The sequence below is a fragment of the Pristiophorus japonicus genome, chromosome 15 (assembly GCF_044704955.1).
Source record: "Pristiophorus japonicus isolate sPriJap1 chromosome 15, sPriJap1.hap1, whole genome shotgun sequence".
Lineage (NCBI taxonomy): Eukaryota > Metazoa > Chordata > Chondrichthyes > Pristiophoridae > Pristiophorus > Pristiophorus japonicus.
In genome coordinates, this window is record NC_091991.1 from 58259793 (window position 1) to 58285869 (window position 26077).

The 26077-nt window shown below is 44.0% G+C and overlaps 1 protein-coding gene across 1 annotated transcript in view; it reads right to left on the bottom strand.

Moving 5' to 3' along the window:
- Positions 1 to 26077, bottom strand: part of cacna1c (calcium channel, voltage-dependent, L type, alpha 1C subunit) — a 1034505-nt gene that overhangs the window by 273904 nt on the left and 734524 nt on the right. The window contains exons 15-17 of the mRNA XM_070900503.1: positions 23941 to 24058; positions 11207 to 11276; positions 8504 to 8636 (exon numbers count right to left, since the gene is read on the bottom strand). Coding sequence (XP_070756604.1) covers positions 8504 to 8636; positions 11207 to 11276; positions 23941 to 24058 — 321 coding nt within the window. The remainder of the gene's footprint in view (positions 1 to 8503; positions 8637 to 11206; positions 11277 to 23940; positions 24059 to 26077) is intronic.

Sequence of the window (26077 nt, forward strand, 5' to 3'; positions counted from 1 at the left end):
GCTAGAAGGGCTGAATGGCCTGCTCCTGCACCTATTTTCTATCTTTCTATGTTTCTATGTTTCTATGTAAAGACCATCACTTTACAGCATGGCTGAGATTTTATGGGGGTCAGCCAGCAGGTCAGGTTGGAAAAAGATTTTTTTTGACAGCGGGTCAAGAACTCGCTGTCAACCCGCCGCAACGCGCCTTTCCCAATGTCGGGTCTGTCAGCGCTGAGCAGACCCGACAGGCAGTGGCAGGCAACCCAATTAAACTCATTAGCATCTAGTTGACAGATGATCAACAGGCGTTTTTAAACTCACCTTTTGACTTTTAACTTCATAGCCATGGGAATCACTGTTCAGGGACTACGGCTGTCAACCTGAGGCAGGAGTTCCATGGCCATTGCTCCAGTTGATTATTTGACAGCTTCAAATGTACAGTAAAAGCTCCCACCTGACAGATCATCACTTTCCTCAGCCACAAACTAGTCCATTTCTAGCACAGATTTTGACTGCTTTCCACTTTCCACTCTCAACTCATGGAAGAACTCTCTCACCATTGACAGAATGCTTCTGTCATTTCTACTTCAGCTGCCAATTATTCCATCAACATGGGTGTCCTGTATACTGTCTCACCTTGGTCCTCAGAATCTGACCACGATCAAGCCCAACACCAGCAGCACCAGGCACACCAGCAGCACCAACCTTCTCCACAATCACCTGATGTTGCACAGGACAGAGGGCATCAGCACCCGAGCACATTGTAGACCAGGAGGCCAGGGATAGCCTCACTGTAGCCAGATTTACTTCACTTGATGCTGTAAATCCTGGCTGCCACATGATGCGCCAGGTTGGCACCACCCCATACCAACACCATAAAGTATCCATACAATGCCCAAGCCATTACTTTCACACTCACCACCTTTGCGGGGGTACCATTATGCCTCACCATTCACTGCAACTCACTAAGCCACTTCCAAAGGTGCACACAAATCTGTCCAAAATGAGGGTGAATGTGAGGGGTGGCTAATGAGGTGGGGTTGGTATAATGTAGATAGAGAGACAGGAATGGGTGGAGGTGCAAGGTAAGTTGGTGTGAGTAAGGATGTGCAGGAATAGGATAGGGAAGGCAGAGTGATGGGGATGTGATGAGAGGCACAGCAGGATAAGGGTGAGTGTGGCTTTGTACTAATGTTTTGCGATTTAATGAGATTATTGAAAGGTTTGCGCCACTGCATCCAGGTCCTCCTGACGACATCCCTGCTTGTGATCTTCTCTGCTATGTGCAATCAGGCTGTATTGGTCATCTGGGGAGGTCTCTTCTGCTTATCAGAAGGGAAAAGGACCTCTCTGCATGCTCTGACTCCCTCCATAAGTATATAGAGAGAGTAATGGGAGAACCTGCGTGCAGCGATTGTCAGTGTTGTCAGCGCTTCAATGCTGTAGAACACTGACAGTACAAATGTCAAATGGCCATGGTTCCTTTAAGGAAACTGGTTGATGACATGTCATGAATGATGTCACCAGACCTACTTCCTCGAATTGGACCGGCAAATGTGCTGGGTGGGCTTAGCAAGCCCTATTAACGGAAATTCATTTTTCAGAGCGGGATGGAGCTAACAATGGGGCCACGGCCTGCCATCGACCCTGGCTGCACTGGAACAGCCGAGGTAAGGAAAATCTCGGCCTATATTTCTGAAATAAACACACCTGGGCTTTCAATTTTATTGATTTAAAGCACTTTGTCATGCTGAATAAAGGAACTGAACAGTAAACCTGCCAACTAACCATGGGTGAGTTATTTCCCAGATTTGGTGGAGTTGAAAATTGACTGTCCAGTTTACAAATTAGAGCAGTGTGTTTGTCCCTCCAATCTTTCATTGATTCTTTTCTTTGTTTTCTTATTGTATCCAATGTTTGTTGGCACTGAAGTTCTTTTATGTGACTAAAAATATTTTTTTAGTATTTGCTGCTTCTGGATCATATTTAATTAATGTTGTTTGGTGAACAAAAAGTATATTTTGTTGATTAAAATGTAAATTTGGGGAGTTCAAAAGAGTCCACCCCTTGCTAAATAACTTCAAAAATATTTTCCAGTACTGTCTGAATGGTATCACAAACATATTTAAGATACGTTTGTCAAGAGTACACAGTTACTATTTTTAAATTTTTATCTAATAATTAAATGCTTAGCAGTTCAAAATATAAGGGTACTGGACTGCCTTTTCAAGGGGAAATCTATTATCAAATAACACTGAAATTCTACCACATTCTACATACGGGTTTAACCCAGTTTTGCCTACAAAGTTGTACAAACTACGACCGATGTTTATTTAGTGACAGTTCCCATTTTCATATTTCTAGATCATGTTGTAACTATCAGCCAAACAACTGGCATATATATTGGAGGTATGAAAAGTGTTCTTGCATACACGGCCGCAGAGCACTGCCCTCCAATCATCAAGATCCACAGCGCGGCCCTGGACAACGTGGACCATTTCCCATATCTCGGGAGCCTCTTATCAACAAAGGCAGACATTGATGCGGAGACTCAGCATCGCCTCCAGTGCGCCAGCGCAGCCTTCGGCCGTCTGAGGAAAAGAGTGTTTGAAGACCAGGCCCTCAAATCTACCACCAAACTCATGGTCTACAGGGCTGTAATAATACCCGCCCTCCTGTATGGATCTGAAGCATGGACGATGTATAGAAGGCACCTCAAGTCGCTAAAGATATATCACCAACGATGTCTCCGCAAGATCCTGCAAATCCCCTGGGAGGACAGGCGCACCAATATCAGTGTCCTCGACCAGGCTAACATCCCCAGTATTGAAGCACTGACCACACTGAGACCCTGGCCGCAGACCGCTCAAAGTGGAGAAAGTCCATGAGCTCTTCGAGTCTCAATGCAAAGAGCATGAAGAGGCCAAACGCAGGCAGCGGAAGGAGCGCGCGGCAAACCAGCCCCACCGACCCCTACCCTCGACGAATGTCTGTCCCACATGTAACAGGGTCTATGGCTCTTGTATCAGACTGTTCCGCCATCAAAGAACTCACTTTAGGAGTGGAAGCAAGTCCTCCTCGATTCCGAGGGACTGCCTATGATGATGATGATTATAACCCATCTTACGTTCAAGCATAGAAGACTATTACTGTAACCATTTACAGGCACCCATCTTAAGGAATATCTGAATCACAGTTGTATTTCCAGTCGAACAGGGTAAATTAGAGTTATTTAATGAACTTGTACAAGTTAAGGCCCTCTATTATACAATTTTGCATCCTCAAAACTTCTTGGGGGTGGGGGTGCAGCATGGGGTGCTGAGCCTAATCCTGTTTTCACCTGACATTCACATACATGCATTCTCCAACAAGCGTTGCGGCATAGCATTCAGGAAAGGGTAAATTTTCTAATTTTACCCCCCTCTAGCCCATAAACATGAAGAACAGACATAAACTGACATAACTCAACTCAGCACAGACAAGGGGTTAAACTTCAGATCTTCCTGATTAGTAGGACAAAGTAACACATCACTTACCTATTGTGTTATCAAAGGAGCTTTCTAAAACAACTATAACCAAATATATTTGTAAATATGGGGATACAACATGCCTTCATTTTACAGTTATTTAATTAAAAACATACATACCTCTCTTTTTCTCCCATTATTTCTCTGCACCCTGTACCATTCCATTTACCTGCTTTCTGATATCTGCCAGCACCACTCAAGTGACCACGAGGAAAAACAGAAGATCAATCCAATGTGAATTGTGTTCTGATTTCACTCATCATGTAGAAAATAACATGGGGCTCAATTTTCCCTAATGCCGTTTTTTGGCATATTACAAGTGTTACGCCTGTTTTTTTTTACCCCAATTACTCCAAAAAAAACGAGCAAGTTTCCACGTTCTATTTTTTGAAATTGGCGCCACGCAGCCTTCCTTTAGCTTCGGGGAGTGGAGCCTAATGTCTGCGCCAAAAAAACAATGCCTCCCCACCTTCTGCGCATGCGGGGAAAAAAAATGACGATTTTACGCGCACATGCCCAGTACAGCCCCCGGTCTGCATTCGGCCATTTTTAAAGAGCCAGTTGTGTGTGAGAACTTTAATTCTCAGTGGAAAAATCGTAGCTGCAATACAATATGCGACGCGACGCAGGAACCAAAATTTTCTCACAGGATGAAGTGGAGGCACTAGTTACTGTAATTACGGCCAGATGGCACGAGCTGGACACCAGCAGTGGTCACATAAAAGTTTCACCAAAAGAAATGAAGAAATGCTGGAACCAACTTGCAGAAGATTACTGTGCAATGGTGACCACCCCGAGGTCTGGAGGCCAGTGCAAAAAGAAGTGGCAAGACCTTGGTCAAGTAGTTAGTGTAAGTAATATTTTCATTTATTCACTGGAATTGCAATTGTAAATGTGACCAGCTGTATATGTCCCACCCAGCAGAAAGACACCCTCCCTAAAAAGTTATACTTTCATCTTTGCAGAGGAAGGTGACACACAACAAAAAGGAAAGAACTCGAACAGGAGGAGGCCCGGCAAATCACCCTTGGAAGAGAGGGTCGCTGCTTTGATGGATCCTGCCTGGAGAAAAGCAACCACCACTTCACAAGCTGGGCCCACACTCGAGGGAGAGGGTAAGTCTTGCAAATTCCACAATTTGGCTTTGCTAAATGTTAAGTACTGTGCGGGCTAGCCATGCCTCGATTCACGGCGATGTCTCCGTCAGCTACGCTTCGGTTGATGCAATGTGCTATCATTCATCGTGGTCCTTCAAATGAGCCTGCTGCCTGCAATATGTGTGCCTAATCATGCCACCCTGCCCCCTCCTCTGCTGTGAACCATTTGTCTGTTCTGTTATATTTTGTAGAGCTTGAGGCCAACCCTGACGAGGCTTATGCAGATGCAGAAGCCTAAGATTCAGACGCGGACGAGCCTGAAGAGGAGAACATCTTCCAATCCCACCTTCCAGACCAAGAGCATGGGGGAGATGGGGAGGGGAAGGGGGAGGGGATGGATGAAACCCCTACTGTTGTACTCATTCTGGAGGAGGTGCAAGTGCTGCCCATTGAGTTGCCAGACCCTTTCCTGAGTGGTATAAGTGTTGGGACATTCCATGGTTTCTCACAGTCCGAGGCTGGGGATTCCAGTGAGGTGCAGCGAGGCACACCCCACCGTCCGAGGTTGTGGGTCCCACTGGGATGCACGAGGCACATCCAGGGCCCCCAATGTCAGAGGCTGCGGGTCCCAGTGGGATGCAGCAAGGCACACCCAGGGTGAGGAGGGGAAGGGGAGCTCGACAGCGCTCCCCTGAGGTGCAGGATCTAACAGATGTGGTTCAGATGATGGCAATGAGAGCAGAGAACATTGACCTTACGCAATCACTCCTTGACACTATCAGTGGGATGAGTGATGAGGTATCGGGACTGTCGGGAGAATTAATAACATTCTCACGAGAAATGGGAACACTGTCCGGGCACATGAGGGAGGGAATGTCGCAGGCAGCTGATACAATGTCGGTGCACACGAGGGAGGGAATGTCGCAGGTAGTTGATACACTGTCGGTGAACATGAGGGAGGGAATGCTGCAGGTAGTTGAGACACTATTGGTGAACATGAGGGAGCAAATATTGCAGGTAGTTGACACATTGTCAGGGCACATGAGGGAGGGAATGTCGGAGTCAGCTGCTGCAATAATGTAACATGCCCAGACCCCGCAGCCATTGACAGAATCAATTGCCACACCCACTCCAATCCCCAGACCTGTCTCTGAAGAGGACCAAGCCGGGCCCTCCACTCTACAACACCCGCCTCCCCCCAGCCCCCCCCCCCCCCCCCCCCGGCCCTGCCCCATCAAGAAGTGCCATTACCTGAGATGTTTGAAAGAATAAGCTTGGTACCAACCCAAGAAGTGCTGCGCCATTGCTTGCGGGCAGGGGTGGAGTCAACAAGACCAAGCACAGCGGGCGGTCTTAGAATAAGGTGGAGGAGAGATGGATGCAGCCTTTCTTTACTGCTGTTGTCATTATTATTATTATTGTTGTTACTGCTGTACCTGTTCTCAAATTAAAAGTTTTTTGTAAGTTATGTAATTTTACAAGTTTAAAAGTTTGTAAGTGATCTTAACTGAAAACTTTACAGTTTAGTACAAGGATATTGTTTATTAAAGTTAAGTTAAGTACAAACAAGTGTTAAACTTTTGAATAAAATATATTTTAAATTATAACTGAATCATTTCCATTATTTGTTCCATTAACACAACACAACATTACAGAATAGGTCCAAACAGTAAATATGGTCCATTTGGAATAGTTGCCGCTGAGCCTTCAGGCAACAAAGTGTTCATGGATGAGCTACTGGCTCACGGCTTGAGCAATCGTTAAAGGGGCACGGCGGCCTGCCCTCCTCTGTCATCGTGCTCCAGGTTCAGGTAGTTGCATGACTTCCTCGTCCTCATCCTCCTCCTCCTCATCATCATTTGCATCTTCCTCCTCATCATCAGCCACTATCACCTCAGGTGGGTCTTCTACTACCAGCTGCTGCTTCCTCATGATGGCTAAGTTATGCAGCATGCAGCACACAACAGTGAACTGACTGACAATCTCAGGGGAGTGTGGCAAGTAACCTCCGGAATGGACCAGGCATCGGAAATGCTATTTCAAGATGCTGATGGTCCGCTCTATTATGCTATGCGTCGCAATGTGCGACATGTTGTATTCCCGGTCAGCTTCCGTCCAGGTTATGCATAGGGGCGTTATGAGCCAGGTGGCTAGGCCATACACTTTGTCTCCTAACAGCTAGCTCTGCCCTTCTGGTTGCTGCTGAAACAGGGCAGATATAGCGCTCTCGCATAGGATGAATGCATCATGGGTGCTCCCAGGGTATCTCGCATCAACTGACATGATGCGTTGCATGTCATCACACACGAGCTGCACATTCACAGAGTGGAAGCCTTTTCTGTTCCTGTACATCTCAGAATCCTCCAAAGGTGCTCGCAAAGTGATGTGCCAGCAATCCTGGAAAAGCCCACAGCCCTGTCACACATTGCCTGGGCGGTTATGGGGAACTTTATGTAGTCATTCCTCCGGGCATATCGTGCAGCAGTCACCTGCCGAATACAGACATGTGTTGCATGTTGAGAAATGGCACACACATACCCAGTTGTAGCCTGGAATGATTCAGATGCACAGAATGAAAGTGCAGCTGTAACCTTCACTTCAACTGACAAAGCAATCCTTCTGAAGCTTCTAGGTTGCAGGTCTGCTTTTACTAACTACAGATCTCAGTTACAACTTATTTGCGGAAACACAGCCTTCTCACACAGTCTGCATCACTCAGGTGCAGGTATGAATGCCTGTCTCAATATACCCGACGTGGGTAAAGCCTCCTGCCCATCATCCAATGTTCTCAGAGGTTCCTCATGCTATGACATCAAATCAATCGTCTCCTCCGCAGTACCATCATGCAGAAGGCTTGCACGAGGTATGGCATTGTCAATATTGCCCCCATAATTAAATTGTACCTTTGCAAGAAGCTCAAAACAGCAGGACAAGGAGTTAAAGCTTCTCTCCTCTCTCTCTCCCCAAGGTCGACACCCTAGAATGGACCACACCCTGGTCTGCACATGCACAAGAATGGGAAATTAGGTATTCGATGAGAATATTTGGGGCAACGAAGTCTATTATAGTTCATCAATTTTAGATTTTTTTCAAAGTACCACCCCACCACCGACCGAACGCCTCCTCACCAGGCTGGAAGGTTGGCCGGCAGAATCGTTTCCTTCCCCGGACACAGGGGCTTGGCAAACATCCCCCCCACCCCCCGGGCTTTTGAAGTCGAGCCCCGAGCCCGTGTCCGGGCGAGGGAGCAATTCTGCCGGCCGACGCTCCGACCCTCGAGCCCGGTGAGGAGACGTAACACTTTGAAAAAAATCCAAAATTAAAGAATTAGACTTCCATTTTCTCTGTTTTGAGTTTGATAAAATTGAGCTGCATAATGCATATTTAATGTCTTCTTGACTCTCTCCAAAACTTCGCACAAAAACAATAGCATCTTTCTGCACCAATTTTTTAATGTGCGCTGGTTTTTCTGAAGTGCCCAGAAGATTTTTTGGGAGTGGTCACATACAACATCGTAGGAAAAATGTAAGTTGGCCAAACTTGCATAAATCTGTAAAACTGGTGCAGACATCAGGTTATGCCCCCCCATGACGCAAAAAAAACTAACCTAAAAAAATCGTAACTGAGTTATGCTGCCGCAGAAACTTTGAGGAAACTTGGATATTTTAATTTAGGCCAAATAAAGCGGCACAGATAATGGGAAAATTGAGCCCATGGCCTTTGCTTTCAGTTTTCCCTTTCCACTGATGTCACAGCTGTGATCAGGAGCTCAACACATGAGAAAGTATAGATACACAATTCTGCTATATCAATATGGTGTATTATGTTGAAGCATCGACACACTTTGCGAGTTAAAGATGTATATAACATTCAAAGTGAAGGTATAATGGTTGATACCTGTTTGTTGTACTGAAAACAAAGAATGCACTGGCATCAGGCATGGGAACAGCCTTCTCTTTGATATGTAGTTCAGAGAGTGGGCGAGGACGTGGTCCTACAGGCATTTCTGGCTCATCATCATCTTCATCACCTGAAGCCAGAAATTTAAATCTAGTTATTACATCTATGTAATTGACAGAATATCCTTACCATTGTTTTTTTAAATCTCAGTTGTAAGTCTTTCTGTTGTGCCCTTGTTAGACTATACCAATGGGATAAATTTGGTATAAAACATATTATAGTGCAACCAAATTTTTTATTTGGCTGCACTGGTTTTCCAAGACACACTTAATTTAGTGGAAAAGTGTTTTGTCAGTTCCAGTGTCACACCTGGATCTGAAAACTTGTCACATACTTCAACATGTAACATGACTTCATGAGATGTATTGAAGCTTTTGTATAATTACTTAGCAGCATAAGTCTAACTCCTTGGGCAAGTGAACTCAACTAATAAGTAGGTTTAACCTGTGCTATAACTTTGGTTTCATAATTTATCATTATCAGAACCACAAGTTACTTTCTTGTAACTCAATCAAGTTTGTGCATTATCCTCCACATAATGCATTCAACTTTCTGTTATGTGGAGGATAAGATGCCATTACCTCTGCATTATCCTCTGCATAACATATTTGAGCCTGTGCATTACACTTTACAGAACACACTCCAACTCGATGCATTATACTCTGTGTAATACACACCAGCCTGTGTGTTATCCTATTTTTAATCTGGATTCTCACATCTAGAATATTTCTACAATGTCTTCTGCACCATCCAGGCCTAGTAATTCTTTGTAATATGTTTCTTTCAAAATGTTTCATTTGTGTCATGTTTTTGATGAATACATTCTGAGGTTTCAATTGGATCATTTCATTGACCATGGCATTTTTTAGAAAACCTACATATTTTGTACATTAAGATAGTGTATGTTCGGACTGTGTCAGAAAACCATTCCTATTTCTAAATAAGTTTAGCTCAAGAATACAAATAAAGATAAGCTGAACTACCTTCCTGTCTGATCTTTATATTACTTCCTCCATCAAATTGCAGAAGAGTCATGATAGTCAACAATTAACTAGATGCATTACACGCACTCTTACTATCACTGTTATTTTCCTGTGGACAATAATTTATATTTCCAGCCCTCCGCTGCAATAAATTAAAGAAAATGGTTGTGGCAGTAGATTTTTATTTTTAATTGCTTGTCTCCTGTATCCTCCATATTCCACACAATACGTATGCCACATTTCTTGATCAGGATGCCAAGCTGATCTAGTTCACAAGTATATTCATGGATATTGTTATATATGTAAACTTGTATTTACTCTGCACAGCCACCAGAGGGCTCGTCCCTGGGAGTCCCAAGGGATCCCATAATCCCTTGGGACCAGAGGTATTTAAGGAGGCTTTACAGGTTCGAAAGGCACTCTGGAGACCTGCAATAAAAGACTAAAGTCACACTTTACTTTGAGCTCAGTGTTCAGTCTGACTCTTTATCCATACACAACAGAAATGAACCTCCTTTAGTCAAACTAAACCTAATTTGTATGCAAAGTTCACCATCCCCACCCCCTTTCAGATTTCTCTCCCTCACAAAAAGCAACGTGCTGGATTTTCAGTTCTGGTCATTTCAGGGCAGTAACAGCGGCGGGTGGTAAAGTTTGCGTCGGGAAATGGTTTGCGCTTCCAGCCACAAAATTAGCCATCTAGGTCCAGAGTGTGGAGCAGAGCACTAAGGGAGGCATTGCACACCTCTTTTAGGGCACAAGGCCAGCTGAAGAACTGAAAATCCATTGCTAAAGAGCCAGCCTCGAAGAGCCGAAAGAGAGGCTTCTGTGAGGGAAAAAAAATCGTACCTAAAAACACACGCAAAAACATTCCCAATACTTTGCCCACCTCTTTTTAGGATAAATCACAAAGATAAAAATAAACGAAACAATCAAACTTGTCTCATTCATTACTTACTTCACTCACCGCCACCTGGACAGCTCTGACCACGTTGTTTTCCAAGTGGGCCCACTACAACACGCTATGGGGCGGTCGAGGGTCGGCGTCAATCAAAAATCGATGCACTGTCAAAACTGGTGGCATTCCATGCAGGCTCGACATTCCCGGGCGATGTTGCTCAGCGCCCCCGCAAAACCGGCAACTAATTTCCCGGCGGGGTGCTGGCTGCCTGCCCAGTAACCAACCCCGCCGCCATTAGTGCTCCTCTGGAGCGCGAACAGCGGTGGCAACATAGCAAAAATCCAGCCCAGCCTGCCTTAGGTTAACTAAACCCTAGAGGGCAAATCAACTTGGGCACTTCTTGTGCACTTCTTTGTAACTAATTCCAGATACCGAGAAATAGATTATCTACCTGCTCTCTCAACTTGAATATTTCCTTTACTTGACTTCTGATCTCCAGTAATTGCTACTCATTGGAAAGAGTGCAGAGAGACGCCCTTGATAAAAGGGCAATAGGCAAACTCTCTTTTAATGAAGAATGTACTTGACAAAGCTATTTTCCCTCATTCAAATTCTTTTGTCAAATTACAAGCACGTGTGAATTGAGCAGGGAAGCACACTCCTTATTTGTTGGATTTTAAAAAAAATTTGAATTAACAGGACAAAAAGAGACAAGACAGAATTCTGAATTTCTTTGTAAAATCCTGAAAGTGTTACCTGGGAATTCATTGGTAGGGTAAGGATTCTTCTCCTCATTCTCCTCAACCTGGTAGTCGTCCAACCCAACCTGTGACACATGATAAGGGGTTATTGATGAATTTTGGAAATAAAATACTATTCAGTGTTCATGTACCTTTGAAAAAATATCACAAATGATCAAAGATTTGAAAGGAAACTGTTGGGGTGAGGGGAGCAACTTAATGGCACATCACTTGAAATATTTAATACCCGGAATGAGCATTGATGATGAAATGCCTTTCTACTAGTCCTGACGTTTCTTATATTTATTCATATGGCAGAGCTCTTTTTTTTTAAATGAAGAATGCACTTGACAAAGCTACTCAACTCTTTTCCCTCATTATGGGGATGTTGGCTTGGTCAAGAACGCTAATGTTGGTCCGTCTGTCCTCCCAGGGGATTTGTAGGATCTTGCGGAGACATCGTTGGTGGTATTTCTCCAGCGACTTGAGGTGTCGAGTGTACATGGTCCATGTCTCTGAGCCATACAGGATGGCGGGTATTACTACAGCACTGTCGACCATGAGCTTGGTGGCAGTGTATATCTGCGCACATACAGAGGCTGAACTCCAGGACATAGTCGACATATTTACTGAGGCATACGGAAGCATGGGCCTTACGCTAAACACCCATAAGACAAAGGTCCTCCACCAGCCTGTTCTCGCCGCACAGCACTGCCCCCAATCATCAAGATTCATGGCACGGCCCTAGACAACGTGGACCACTTCCCACATCTCGGGAGCATCCTATCAACAAGAGCACGCATTGACGACGAGATCCAACACCGCCTCTAGTGCGCCAGTGCAGCCTTCGGCCACCTAAGGAAAAGTGTGTTTGAAGACCAGGCTTTCAAAACTGCCATCAAGCTCATGGTCTACAGGGCTGAAGTAATACCCGCCCTCCTGTATGGCTCAGAGACATGGACCATGTACAGTAGACAACTCAAGTCGCTGGAGAAATACCACCAATGATGTCTCCGCAAGATCCTACAAATCCCCTGGGAGGACAGACGCATCAACATTAGCGTCCTCGACCAGGCCAACATCCCCAGCATTGAAGCACTGTCCACACTTGATCAGTGTGATATCTTCAAGAGCACACTGAACACACAGCCTGTACGATGGCTGCAAGTCCGGAACTTCCTCCGGAAGCCGCCTTCCTGTCAGGTGACCTGACTGTTTATTAAACAGCACTAGCTGCAGTAACACAGTAGATCCACCGTGTGGAGCGACATACATTACACTTCTCCCTCCTTAATGAAGAAGTCATTAAAACAAGCAATCATCATACATAACTTGTATGGTTATACATAACAAAGTATATGGACTTATTTTTCCATATTTACAAATGAAGCTTAACCACTTGTTTTCTATTATGAAGAGGATACCTTTGCTCTCGAACAGAACCTTCCAAACATGCTGTCGAATTTAAACCCATTCGAGGCTGATCCTTAGGGAAGTTTTCTTCCAAGGGATACTCTTGATTTCCATTTGAACTCTCTCTCACTTCAGACTGTTTGTTTTTCTGACTCAGACTCAGACTTACATTCAGACTTTCTTTTGGATTTGTTTCCAGTACATTGGATGTAGGATATGCTACTGGTGTATCAAAACTATCTGATGAGTCAGAAATAATTGAATCACCCCCACCTTCAACTACTTCCATGTCTGTGGGTAAAATATCAATGTGAACAAACCTAACCTGTCCATTATCAAACATCTTGAGCAAATATGTGCAAGGACCACATATCTTCACCACTCTTCCTGGTAAACATTTTACCCGTTTATGGTGATGGTTCTTCACTCTCACCTTCTGATTTAATTTCACATTTCTCTCTTTTACTCGACCTCTATCATGATTCTTTTTCTGTCCTAATTGTGTCTCTTCTACGGACTGTGCCAAGTTTGGTTTAACAACGAGAATCTGGTACGTGGCAGTCGTTTGAGAAACAACTCTGCCAGTTCTACCAGTAGTTGTGTGAGGTGTATTACAATACGTTATTAGAAAATTAGCCAATTTGTGGTCCAGTGACAACTGACATTTCTTTGGATTTGGATCCAACATTGGTTTGATGAGAGCACGTTTTACAATTTGTACGGTGTACTCTGCTGTAGCATTCGAAGCAGGGTGGTACGGTGGAACCTTGGTATGTTTAACACCATTTTTGCTCGTGAACTGTGCAAATTCTTCTGAACGAAATTGTGGTCCATTATCCGAAAGAATTCTGGGAGGCCAAATGAAGAAAATAATCTTCGCAAAATGTCTAATGTTTTACTTGTTATTATTTTCCACATTGGAAACATCTCAATCCACTTCGAATGGCTATCAATCACAATGAACAATTGTTGTCCTTCTAGCTCAGCAAAATCAATATGTAGCCTTTGCCACACCCTGGGAGGCCATTTCCATGGCTGTAATGGTATTGATAGTGGTTGCTTGCTTACTGATTGACATGTCATAGAAACACAGAAAATAGGTGCAGGAGTAGGCCATTCGGCCCTTCGAGCCTGCACCGCCATTCAATGAGTTCATGGCTAAACATGCAACCTCAGTACCCCATTCCTGCTTTCTCGCCATACCCCTTGATCCCCCGAGTAGTAAGGACTACATCTAACTCCTTTTTGAATATATTTAGTGAATTGGCCTCAACAACTTTCTGTGGTAGAGAATTCCACAGGTTCACCACTCTCTGGGTGAAGAAGTTTCTCCTCATCTCGGTCCTAAATGGCTTACCTCTTATCCTTAGACTGTGACCTCTGGTTCTGGACTTCCCCAACATTGGGAACATTCTTCCTGCATCTAACCTGTCGAAACCGGTCAGAATTTCAAATGTTTCTATGAGGTCCCCTCTCATTCTTCTGAACTCCAGTGAATACAAGCCCATTTGATCCAGTCTTTCTTGATAGGTCAGTCCCGCCATCCTGGGAATCAGTCTGGTGAACCTTCGCTGCACTCCCTCAATAGCAAGAATGTCCTTCCTCAAGTTAGGAGACCAAAACTGTACACAATACTTCAGGTGTGCCTCACCAAGGCCCTGTACAACTGTAGCAACACCTCCCTGCCCCTGTACTCAAATCCCCGCGCCATGAAGGCCAACATGCCATTTGCTTTCTTAACCGCCTGCTGTACGTGCATGCCAACCTTTAATGACTGATGTACCATGATACCCAGGTCTCGTTGCACCTCCGCTTTTCCTAATCTGTCACCATTCAGATAATAGTCTGTCTCTCTGTTTTTACCACCAAAGTGGATAACCTCACATTTATCCACATTATACTTCATCTGCCATGCATTTGCCCACTCACCTAACCTATCCAAGTCACTCTACAGCCTCATAGCATCCTCCTCACAGCTCACACTGCCACCCAACTTAGTGTCATCCGCAAATTTGGAGATACTATATTTAATCCCCTCGTCCAAATCATTAATGTACAATGTAAACAGCTGGGGCCCCAGCATAGAACCTTGCGGTACCCCACTAGTCACTGCCTGCCATTCTGAAAAGTCCCCATTTACTCCTACTCTTTGCTTCCTGTCTGCCAAACAGTTCTCAATCCACGTCAGCACACTACCCCCAATCCCATGTGCTTTAACTTTGCACATTAATCTCTTGTGTGGGACCTTGTCGAAAGCCTTTTGAAAGTCCAAATATACCACATCAACTGGTTCTCCCTTGTCCACTCTACTGGAAACATCCTCAAAAAATTCCAGAAGATTTGTCAAGCATGATTTCCCTTTCACAAATCCATGCTGACTTGGACCTATCATGTCACCTCTTTCCAAATGTGCTGCTATGACATCCTTAATAATTGATTCCATCATTTTACCCACTACCGATGTCAGGCTGACCGGTCTATAATTCCCTGTTTTCTCTCTCCCTCCTTTTTTAAAAAGTAGGGTTACATTGGCTACCCTCCACTCCATAGGAACTGATCCAGAGTCTATGGAATGTTGGAAAATGACTGTTAATGCATCCGCTATTTCTAAGGCCACCTCCTTAAGTACTCTGGGATGCAGTCCATCAGGCCCTGGGGATTTATCGGCCTTCAATCCCATCAATTTCCCCAACACAATTTCCCGACTAATAAGGATTTCCCTCAGTTCCTCCTTCTTACTAGACCCTCTGACCCCTTTTATATTCGGAAGGTTGTTTGTGTCCTCCTTAGTGAATACCGAACCAAAGTACTTGTTCAATTGGTCTGCCATTTCTTTGTTCCCCATTATGACTTCCCCTGATTCTGACTGCAGGGTACCTACGTTTGTCTTTACTAACCTTTTTCTCTTTACATATCTATAGAAACTTTTGCAGTCCGTCTTAATGTTCCCTGCAAGCTTCCTCTCGTACTCTATTTTCCCTGCCTTAATCAAACCCTTTGTCCTCCTCTGCTGAGTTCTAAATTTCTCCCAGTCCCCAGGTTCACTGCTATTTCTGGCCAATTTGTATGCCACTTCCTTGGCTTTAATACTATCCCTGATTTCCCTTGATAGCCACGGTTGAGCCACCTTCCCTTTTTTATTTTTACGCCAGACAGGGATGTACAATTGTTGTAGTTCATCCATGCGGTCTCTAAATGTCTGCCATTGCCCATCCACTGTCAACCCCTGAAGTATCATTTGCCAATCTATCCTAGCCAATTCACACCTCATACCTTCAAAGTTACCCTTCTTTAAGTTCTGGACCATGGTCTCTGAATTAACTGTTTCATTCTCCATCCTAATGTAGAATTCCACCATATTATGGTCACTCTTCCTCAAGGGGCCTCGCACAACGAGATTGCTAATTAATCCTCTCTCATTACACAACACCCAGTCTAAGATGGCCTCCCCCCAGTTGGTTCCTCGACATATTGGTCTAGAAAACCATCCCTTATGCACTCCAGGAAATCCTCCTCCACCGTATTGCTTCCAATTTGGTTAGCCCAATCTATATGCATATTAAAGTCACCCATGATAACTGTTGCACCTTTATTGCATGCACCCCTAATTTCCTGTTTGATGCCCTCCCCAACATCACTACTACTGTTTGTAGGTCTGTACACAACTCCCACTAACTTTTTTGCCCTTTGGTGTTCTGCAGCTTTACCCATATAGATTCCACATCATCCAAGCTAATGTCCTTCCTAACTACTGCATTAATCTCCACTTCAATCAGTAATGCTACCACACCTCTTTTTCCTTTTATTCTATCCTTCCTGAATGTTGAATACCCATGGATGTTGCGTTCCCAGCCCTGATCATCCTGGAGCCATGTCTCCGTAATCCCAATCACATCATATCCGTTAACATCTATTTGCACAGTTAATTCATCCACCTTATTACGGATACTCCTTGCATTAAGACACAAAGCCTTCAGGCTTATTTTTTTAACACCCTTTGTCCTTTTAGAATTATGATGTAGTGTGGCCCTTTTTGTTTTTTGCCTTTGTTTACTCGTCCTTCCAATATTGCTTTTTACCTTTCTACCATCTGTTTCTGACTCCATATTACTTTGCCCTATCTCGCTGCATAGGTTCCCATCCCCCTGCCATATTAGTTTAAACACTCCTAAACTGCATTCGCAAATGTTACCCCTAGGACATCAGTTCCAGTCCTGCCCAAGTGCAGACCGTCACTTTTGTACAGGTCCCACTTCCCCCAGAACTGGTTCCAATGTCCCAGGAATTTGAATCCCTCCCTCTTGCACCACTGCTCAAGCCATGTATTTATTCTAACTATCCTGCTCCCTCTACTCTGATTAGCACGTGGCACTGGTAGCAATCCAGAGATTACTACCTTTGAGGTCCTACTTTTTAATTTAACTCCCCGCTCCCTAAATTCAGCTTGTAGGAACTCTTCCTGGTTCTTACCTATATCGTTGGTACCTACATGTACCACGACAACTGGCTGTTCACCCTCCCTCTCCAGAATGCTCTGCAGCCACTCCGAGACATCCTTGACCCTTGCACCAGGGAGGCAACATACCATCCTGGAGTCTCGGTTGCGGCCGCAGAAACTCCTATCTATTCCCCTTACAATAGAGTCCCCTATCACTATAGCTTCCCACTCTTTTTCCCACCCTTCTGTGCAGCAGAGCCAGCTACGGTGCCATGAACTTGGCTGCTGCTGCCCTCCCCTGATGAGTCATCCTCTTCAACAGTACCCAAAGCGATGTATCTGTTTTGCAGGGGGTGACCGCAGGGGACCCCTGCACTACCTTCCTTCCACTGCTCTTCCTGCTGGTCTTCCATTCCCTAGCTGGCTGTGGACCCTTCACCTGCAGTAAGACCAACTCGCTACACGTGCTACTCACGTCATTCTCAGCATCGTGGATGCTCCAGAGTAAATCCACCCTCAGCTCCAACTCCGCAACGCGGTCTGTCAGGAGCTGGATTCGGATACACTTCCCGCACACGTAGTCGTCAGGGACACCGGAAGTGTCCCCGAGTTCCCACATGGTACAGGAGGAGCATATCACGTGACCGAGCTCTCCTGTCATGACTTAACCCTTAGATTAACTTAAATTGGCAACAAAATTGCTAAAGTTTACTCACTGTTATAGAAGAGAAAAAAGAAAAACTGCTTACCAATCAACAGCCAATCACTTATCCCCTTGGCTGTGATGTCACCTTTCTGTTTCTTTCTACTTCTTTTTTGCCCTCTCCCTGTAGCTGCACCGCTAGCCTTTTGTAGGCCTCTCACCGACCCCGAACTCACGTCTCTCCACGCACCTCCCGACACCTCTCGCGGCCTTTTGTAGGCCTCTCACCGACCCCGGACTCACGTCTCTCCACGCACCTCCCGACACCTCTCGCGGCCTTTTGTAGGCCTCTCGCCGACCCCGGACTCACGTCTCTCCACGCACCTCCCGACGCCTCTCACGGCCTTTTGTAGTCCTCTCGCCGACCCCGTACTCACGTCTCTCCACGCACCTCCCGACGCCCCTCGCGGCCTTTTGTAGGCCTCTCGCGACCCCAGACTCACGTCTCTCCATACACTGACTTACAATGTACTCTATATCTTTATCAAGACCTGGCCACCATAAGTAACTGCGTGCAAAACTCTTGGTCAAGCACATTCCCAAGTGCTGGTCATGGAGGTCTCCTAATAATTTGGACCTGAATTTATTTGGTACAACCACTCTTGCACATGATACAATCTTTATCAACTGATAATTCATTCTTACGAATGAAGAATGGATGAATATCTTTGTCTGTTACCTTTGGCCATCCATTTGCAATATAATCATACATCTTTGACATAAGTGTGTCACGTTTGGTTGCTCTACCAATCTCTTCAGCTGTGTCAGTTCATCAATGTATGAAAAATAGAACACCTCTTCTCTATTAGGTGTAACTTGTGATGGGGAAGGCAATCTAGGCATAGCATCAGCATTACTGTGATCAGCTGATTGTCTGTATTCAATATCATATATATATGCTGACAAAATTAAAGCCCATCTCTGCATTTGGGCTGCAGCTAATGTTGGAACTGGGGATTTTGGATGGAGGATTGCTGTCAGGGGCTTATGGTCCATAACAAGAGTAAACTTATGACCATACAAGTATTTGTGGAACTTCTTGACCCCAAAAATTAATGCCAAAGCTTCCCTTTCGATTTGCGCATAATTGCACTCACTAGCACTGAGAGTGCGTGAAGCAAAAGCAATTGGTCTCTCCTCCCCACTACGTAATACATGAGAGATTACTGCCCCAACTCCATACAGAGAGGCATCACATGCTAGCTTGATCTCCTTAGATATGTCATAGTGAACTAACATGGTGCTCTTCACAATTCGCTTTTACACTCCTTGAATGCTGTATCGCATTCTTTTGACCACTTCCAATGGGCCTGTTTTTTCAAACGTTCATTCAGTGGATGTAATACTGTAGCCAAATTTGGTAGGAACTTCCCATAATAGTTCAAAAGACTCAAAAATGATCGAAGTTCAGTGACATTCTTGGGAGTGGGTGCATTTCTGATTGCATCCAGCTTTTCCTTGGTTGGATGTAAACCATCTTTGTCTACTCTGTACCCTAAGTACTCCACTGAGTTTTGAAATAACTCACACTTGCGAGCAGACACTCATACTCTGTGCTTTTCTTGCCGTTTGAAGACTTCATTCAATATGTTATTACGAATTTGCCTATTTGGTGCTGAAATTAGTATGTCATCTAAATAACATACTATCCCTTCAATACCTTGCAAAATCTGGTTCATCAGCCCTTGGAACATGGCAGGGGCAGAAGACACTCCAAACGGTAGTCTATTAAATTGATATAGGCCTAGATGAGTATTTATAGTCAAGCATGACTTGGACTCCTCATCTAGTTCAAGCTGTAAGTAGACATTTTTAAGATCCAACTTTGAGAAGATCTGACCATCTGTCAGAGTTGTCAACAAATCTTCTACATTTGGCAATGTATTGGGGACAGTACCCTCTAGAACCTGGTTTATGGTTACTTTATAATCACCACACAATCTTACCTCACCATCGGATTTAGGTACAAGATCAATGGGTGTAGCTCAATTACATTGATCTATTTTAGAAATAATGTTCTCAGTCTCTAGTCTTTTGAGTTCTTGCTCAACTTTCTCCTTGAGTGCATATGGTACGGAACGTGGCTTGCAGTAAACTGATCTAGCATCCTTCTGTACCCTGACACTCGCCTTGAAGCCTTGGATTGGATTGCCCGTTTCACTGAATATCTTCGAATAATTCTTGATGACATCATCCTTTGACGCAAATCTTGTTTCAACACGAAAAATCTCACTCCAATCCAACTTCAGTGATCCCAACCAGTTTCTTCCCAGTAAGGCAGTCTTGTCTCCTGCCACTACTATTCGAGGCAAGCTCTGAACTTGATCCTTGTATTTCACTGGTACGGTGATATGACCTACCACCGGAATGTTCTCTCCCGAGTAGCCTCGCAGCACTATCTTGGCTTTCACCAATGGGAAATCACTCAATTTGTTGAGGTATAGTGACTCCGGCACTACACTCACGGATGCACCAGGGTCGATTTCCATGGGTATCTTGAATCCCGCAACATCTATGTGGATTATGATATTTTTCGAATCGCTGCCTGTTAACCTCGTGCTGCTGATGACACTTAACTCTAACATCTCCTCGTCCTGTTGTTGTTCTTCCATGCTATGTAGTCTCTGGGGATATCTACTCATAGCTGTGAAAGCTGGTTTACCCTTCAGTCGGCATGCCTTCGCAAGATGCCCAGTTTTCCTGCAGAAGAAAAACTCTGCCTTGACACAAGGACAACTTTGTGCAATATGTTGTCCTAGGCACCGATAGCAGGATGTCAATGCTCTGTTCCCATTTCCAGTTTCTGAGACTTTGGGGCCCCACTGCCTTTTACTTTGAACCTGCGGGCGATTCACCTTGGTTGTCTGATGACTGAAATTAGTATGAAATTCTTGGGAATATTGGTCGGCCATGCTCATCGACCTAGCTGTCTGACAACTACATCCAAAGTCAAGTTAGGCGTCGTCAATAACTTTCTTCTGATCGCATCATTTTTCATCCCACAAACAAAGTAGTCTCGCAATGCTTGGTTCTGAAAATCTCCGAAATTACAGTGAATCGATAGCTTTTTTAATGTACTCACTGATATTTTCTTCAGCCTTCTGATTTCGTATTCCGAAATGATAACTTTCTGCAATTTCTAACAGAACGGGGCTGTAATGTTGTTCTTAGAATCTGTTTCAGCACTGTATCCTTTGGCTTGTCAGGCACAAGCAAATTTATCAGTGTTTCATACAACTCGGGCCCAGCCTCAGTTAAGAATATAGCTCTTTTTCGTTCCAGCACCACCCAGTTCTGGTTTCCATCATCGGGAATTTTGATTATATTATTTTCAGTGAAAAACATTTCTAGCCGATCCATATATGCTCTGAAACATTCCCGGTCCCGTTGAAATGTCCCCACATGTCCTATGACTCCCATGGAGGCAGCTATTTTGACTGGCAGTTTACCAAGTGTGCTCATAATTTACCTTGAATTTGTAGCTGTTTTCAAAAACAGAGAAGATCTCAAAGTCTCTATGTCGGCTGGCTGAATCCTTCACCAACAAAAATTTCAGCTTTGTATTATCTGATTACATCTCCATTCTCGTCGCTAATGTGATAGCTTCAAGAGCACACTTAACACACAGCCTGTACGATGACTCCAGGTCCGGAATTTCCTGTGGACGCCTCCTTCCTGTCAGGTGACCTGACTGTTTATTAAACAGCACTAGCTGCAGTAACACAGTATGTCCACCATGTGGCGCTACATACATTACAATCAGCTCCGCTGGGCAGGCCACATAGTTCGCATGCCAGACACGAGATTCCCAAAGCAAGTGCTCTACTCGGAACTCTTCACGGCAAACGAGCCAAAGGTGGGCAGTGGAACATTACAAGGACACCCTCAAAGCCGCCCTGATAAAGTGCGACATCCCCATTGACACCTGGGAGTCCCTGGCCAAAGACTGCCCTAAGTGGAGGAAGTACATCTGAGAGGGCGCTGAGCTCCTCGAGTTTCATCACCGAAAGCATGCAGAAATCAAGCGCATGCAGCAGAAAGAGCATGCGGCAAACCTATCCCACCCACCCCTTCTCTCAACGACTATCTGTCTCACCTGTGACAGAGTCTGTGGCTCTCGGATTGGACTGTTCAGCCACCTAAGCACTCATGTTAAGAGTGGAAGCAAGTCTTCCTCGATTCCAAGGGACTGCCTATCATGATGATGATGATGCCATCCTAATTCTTTTGTCAAATTACAAGCACGTGTGAATTGAGCAGGGAAGCACACTCCTCATTTCTGACAAAGGGTCATCAACCCAAAACATTAACTCTGCTTCCCCCCCACGTGCTGAGATTTCCATTTTTTTCTGTTTTTATTCCAGATTCCAGCATCCACAGTATTTTGCTTTTGCTTTCTTATATTTATACGTTCTTACTCAGAAATCTGTTATCCTGTGTAGGAAACTAAAGTCCACCAAAAATTACATGCGAATGCTTAATTTCATTTTACCATCCTTTCGAGCAATCCTAAACTGTATAGTGGTAGGAGCCACATTCCAAATAATAAGTCCTTTGTTTAATTGGTGATCGCATTGCTAAGCTTGTAAAACATGTGTGTGTTTTCTTCACTCATACAAGCACCTTGGGATGTTTTACTATGTTAAAGGTGCTATATAAATGCAAGTTGTTATAGAAGAAAGCTCGTGGTACACCATATGCCCCAAGTTCTCAGATGTAAGTGAGACACTGGAGGGTGGTCCTCCTTAGCATCCAGGACATTGCTCATACAGGAGAGAGAGCACTGCATGGCAGGAGGTTACAGTGCATACAACACACAGAGCAACACCCAGAGGAGCTGGCTCCAAGATCAGTCAAGCTAAGCTTGCCACCACCATCTTATGTGAAGTAGGGATGCAAAATATACATGACACATCATAGTCCGTACTCCATGCAACACTATCTTACATATTTTGTATTCTCAATGTAACTGCAATTGCACGTACATGGAAGCACAAACACAATGGGTTACAACATGGCACTTTAACATCAATCTATGAGCTTTAGAGGATTGGAACTTCATAGCTTATCCTTTCCAGTTTAATAGCTGACTTAGTGTCGCAACCTTGACTATGTCGCATCGCTGGCATGAATGACAAGAAATTGAATGAGGGTTGATTAACAGGCACTTATATTTTTATTATACTATTTAAATGAAGCTCTTGTATTTTCTGAATGATACTCTGAGACTAGTATTCAATTTTATGTTAAATGAAATAACAAATTCATTAAAATAGTGGATACAAAATTTAATGCCAAAATATTAACAAGCGCACTAAAAGTAGCGCATTGGAGGAATTGCACCCCTACATTGCTTGTTATATTCCAAGATGACTTTTTTGATGAGTCCTTCCTATCTCTAAGTCCCTCCCGTATAGAAATGTATGTCAAGCACATTTTGGGCAGAGATCCAGCATAAATTACTGTTGATGTAAATAATCATAAAATCTTCACTATGGCGACTGTACTATTTTGCACAGATCTTATTTAATGGGACTTTGCAAAGCTTACACGATTATCCAGTTCTAGAGAGGTCAACATAAATATTTTAGGAAAAGGAAGGTGAGTTCAATGAAATTGAGTTTTAAGTAACATCAGTTTGAATTATAATCCTGAAATCAGGTGTAGCTAAACAGTCAGAATTGTGTGGTGCCCATAACACCCAAGATCATCCAGGTATATAATTAAGCAATGTAGAGGTGAAATTACTTAGATTTACATAGAAATTACAACACAGAAACAAGCCGCTGTGTTGGTCTGTGTTGGTGTTTATCCTTCGCAGGAGCAGTAGACCACCCCATTCTGACATAAAAGTGAGCATTAGCCTCAGAAAGAATCACACAGTTTAATTATTTCATTTAAATTTAAAGTCTGAATATTTTTAAAGGAACAATTCCTTAAACTGTTATGCATGTTAGTGGAAGGTAATATTTGTAGATCATGAATTTTGCCAAAATGTAGGAGGAAACTATGAAGTAAATCACCCAGGTCACACTTGTACACTTTCTGGTGGCCAGCTCAAGAGTGGCATAGGACATCTGTGGAAGGTCATCTGTTTGCCTTGTTGGTCAAGGAATGGAATACGCTGCAGGAAAGGACCAGATAATAAACTGAATATGGTGCTTTCAACAATCAAATATGTAAGCCTTAAACAAACCTTTGTAGAAGGAGGCATGTCTCCATCTGCAGTGATTGTCTTTAGCTCAATTTTTTCTTCTTTCTTCTCATCTATGGGCTGCTTCTCATTATCAGTTGTTTTTTCTGGGCTAGAATTCCTAAAAACATAATCATATTTTTCTAGGCAAACTTGCAGAAAAGTTAACAAGGAGTGTAAACGTAACTTGTACAATGTAAAGCACCAATTTACAGGAAAAAGGATGTATACAAAGAAATAAAATAATCTTCAGGAATAACATCAATTTTCTCTCCTGACTTATGTCTCCTCAAACTGGACTTAAGAGAGAGGTGGGTAAGCTCCAACAAAGCATTTCAGTAGTTGAGCATTAGGAGGAGAGCAAGAGTTGCTTCACCCTCTAATTTAGCCTCCCTTTTGCAAAATGTCAACCTTTCTCTTTAATGTCTACCTGAAACTAATTACTCATCATGTGATAAAAAAACCCTCAAATATCACTGTGTGGAATAAACAACAAGAAGTTTCTGATGTCATGTCCAAAGACTTAAGGGAAAGAAAACTTACATGAATAAAATAAAATATTAAAGAAACTGATGGACAAGAAAAGACAATGGGCCCAAATTTGGCCAGTACAGATTTCTGGCGCACTCACCAGAGGTGCACCGCTTTTGTAGAACTCCAAGGGTGCCAAAAATCTTCAGGCCGAGTTTGGCCGCTCCGCAGCCTCTCCTCCATAGTGGCTTAGCATGGCAACTGGATTTTGGGGGCGGAGCCAGGTCCTGGCGTTGAAAACAGTGCCGGGACCCCTGCACATGTGCGCTAGAGTGTGCGTGCATGCGCAGTAGCTCCTCGCCCCCAGAGTCTGTGAGTGTGCTCTGCAAGTTGTGTGGGAGGGGCCAAAGCATGCCGCCCCTATCCTTGGCCGAATGGGCTCTCTCAACGGTGGCCCACCGCCTTATCCAACCACGCCAGTAAAAGGGGGTCCGAGAGAACCAGAACCCCAGCAGGTTGTCAGTGAAACCCTGCAGCTGGTTAGTATGCTGATGTTTTCCACTCGGGAATCAGTTTAGAAGAAGTAGATTGGGTTAGGTTAGGTGTCCAGTGTCTGAAACAAATGGGAAGCATTGAGACAAATCATGCTGGCAATGTTCACAAGGCCACACAATGGATGGAATAAGTGCACTGCACTTGGTCTATACATCGTGCTGAGTATTTATATGCCATTGGTTAGAATAAAGTAGGAGCCTGCAAAAGAATGCTATTGAAGGTACTGAAAGGGATTTTGTAGGAGTAGTTTGGACAAGGTTACTTTGTTTTTATTTGTTATTGATTGATTGCTTATTACTTTGGTCTTGGTGCTTTAGGTGCAGGGTTCCTTCTATTTTTTATTTGTTAATTTATTGCTTATTATTTTGTGTGTTTTGTTTAGTGCTTTGTAAGTCTAGGTACTAGGTGCAGATCCTCTCAGCTTCCTTGTATTTTTTATTTGTTATTGAATGCTTATTTTTGTGCTTTGTTTAGTGCTTGGTGCTTTAGAATGTACTTATCTGCGTTGATTTCTTAACTCTCCTCAAGGGTTTTCTGTGCGGCCACAAGTGGCCACATATGCTAGCCGAAGTTAGTTTGGAGCAACTATTAGCTGTCCAAACTGGCTTGAATGGCCAAGAATGCCCCCTTTTGAGCAAAAAACTGAACTTAAAAAAAATCCTATCTAACTCACTTACACAGGCGCAAATTAAATATGCAGAATGGGGATTTTTAAGATACTCCAGAAAAATCAAGTGGCTCAAAAAAAACCGGAGCAACTCCTGGCCAAATTTGGGCCCAAATAAACTGAGTTCCTCACCAGAATTTCATTAACAATCTCTTATTTCTTGCCAGAGAAGCTCACCCAGAACTCCAGACAAGAGGTTGCCAGCCGAGGAGCCCGCCTGCATACCCTCCCGCTTCTCCCCCCACCCCCCCGCCATCAAAGTAATCATGCTGGCCATCACAGGCAGAGGCAGAGTTATGACTATGTTGACTGACAATACTGGAGGAGATGCTGTGCACGGTTTCTTCACAGCTTATCCTCTTTTTCCCTTCTTATTTCTATCTCACCCTACACACTGCATGACAAACTGCAGATGATTTCATCAGCCACTTTGTTCTTTGCTCTCCC